Here is a 1,365-nt window from a genome sequence, read left to right on the forward strand (position 1 = left end):
CTTCAGTCTGGATCATCTGCTGCCTCTGGTCTCTTAATCTCTCTGCAGGTTCTGCAGTTCATCTATAGCAGGTTGTTGATTCCCTTTGGGTCTGTTATATTTTTTAAAGATCACAAAACCACCAACACCAAGAAGAAGAAGAATCACACAAACTGGCAGACCAACTCTCAGTCCAACATTTCCCTCCCCGTCTCCTTCCTCCTTGTTTCCTCCCTCCTCGTCTCCTCCCTCCTTGTGTCCAGCTGTGTGACCTGCAGAGCAGAAACAGGTGTGAGGTATCAGCTGTCAGCAGGTGAACAGAATGTCAGACATTATCTACTGCACTTTGATCACATGACTCGTAGCAGCTGTTTCCTCTAAAGTCTCATCAGCAACATCTTTCTAAAACACAAACATCTGATCTGTGATGTTTCTCAGCTCAACTACCAGGAAGCAGCTTCACCTGAGAGACAAAGAGACACTCTGAGCTCTACACGCTGACCTGAGAGACAAAGAGACACTCTGAGCTCTACACGCTCACCTGGCTCTGTCACTGATGTCAGACTGATGGTGTTGATGACTTCAACTTTGCCTGGATTGTTTCTCTCTTTAACACGACACTCATATGTTCCAGTGTCGTTGATGTTGACGTTCTTCAGAATCACAGAAGCGTCTCCGTCCTTCATCTCTGGATCTCTCAGCTCCACTCGACCACGATAAGATTCATGCTGGTAGTTTTCATATGAGCGGCCGTCTCTGAAGTAGAAGACATAAATATCATCTGACTTCGGGTCAGGTCTGATCCACTTTATCATTTCTATGGCAGCACCTCTGTGACCCCGACACTGAAGAGTGACGTCCTCTCCAGCCTTCACTGTCACCTCCTGTGTCTCTGAACAGAAAGAGAAAAGCCTCCAGTCAGGACTTGTAATGTTTCCTGTTGTTCAAACATCTTTTGATGGAAGCAGCAGAGATCAGGTCTCTATAAAACAGCACATGTGAACTCAGCAGCATTTCAAACCCTGTTCTCAGACAACTTGAGTCCCAGCTGCAGAAAGGAGAGACTAACTCCTCTGCTGCAGCTGCACGCTGACTTCATGTTGCTCATTTCTACAGCTGTCAGTCAAGTCGTCCTCCGCACCATCAGACAGGAGACATTTTACTTTCATCTGCTTTCTGCTTGTTTGGAGATTATTGATTATTGATATTATTTCCCATCTGAATACAGACATCAGCATTTCTGAGCCTGAACAAACAGCTGAAATATTAAACATGTGAAGTTTATTATTTCCTAGAAGCTTTGAATCTTTGTCCTTGTTTTCCAAATGTGTCCCCAGTCTGTCCGTCCTCTACTCAGACTGTGTCTGAACTACTTCTACTGAGGAA

At 45.1% G+C, this 1,365-nt stretch overlaps 1 protein-coding gene across 1 annotated transcript; it reads right to left on the reverse strand.

Annotated features, from left to right (window-relative positions):
- Nucleotides 1-6: 6 nt before the first annotated feature.
- LOC123966962 (coxsackievirus and adenovirus receptor homolog) lies at nucleotides 7-1,349 on the reverse strand. Its single transcript, XM_046043033.1, has 2 exons — nucleotides 521-1,349; nucleotides 7-251 (listed from the first exon to the last, which is right to left on the reverse strand). The coding sequence occupies exons 1-2, from the start codon at nucleotides 792-794 to the stop codon at nucleotides 34-36; spliced, it is 492 nt and encodes a 163-aa protein (XP_045898989.1). The 5' UTR covers nucleotides 795-1,349; the 3' UTR covers nucleotides 7-33.
- Between the last annotated feature and the right edge of the window lie 16 nt (nucleotides 1,350-1,365).

Source organism: Micropterus dolomieu, unplaced genomic scaffold (assembly GCF_021292245.1).
Source record: "Micropterus dolomieu isolate WLL.071019.BEF.003 ecotype Adirondacks unplaced genomic scaffold, ASM2129224v1 contig_14643, whole genome shotgun sequence".
NCBI classification, from domain to species: Eukaryota; Metazoa; Chordata; class Actinopteri; order Centrarchiformes; family Centrarchidae; genus Micropterus; species Micropterus dolomieu.

Coding starts and splice junctions, on each gene's coding strand:
- LOC123966962 (XM_046043033.1), bottom strand. CDS start 794: ATGATAAAGTGGATCAGACCTGACCCGAAGTCAGATGATATTTATGTC. Junction 252..520: donor GACATCAGTGACAGAGCCAG/GTGAGCGTGTAG, acceptor TCTGCTCTGCAG/GTCACACAGCTGGACACAAG.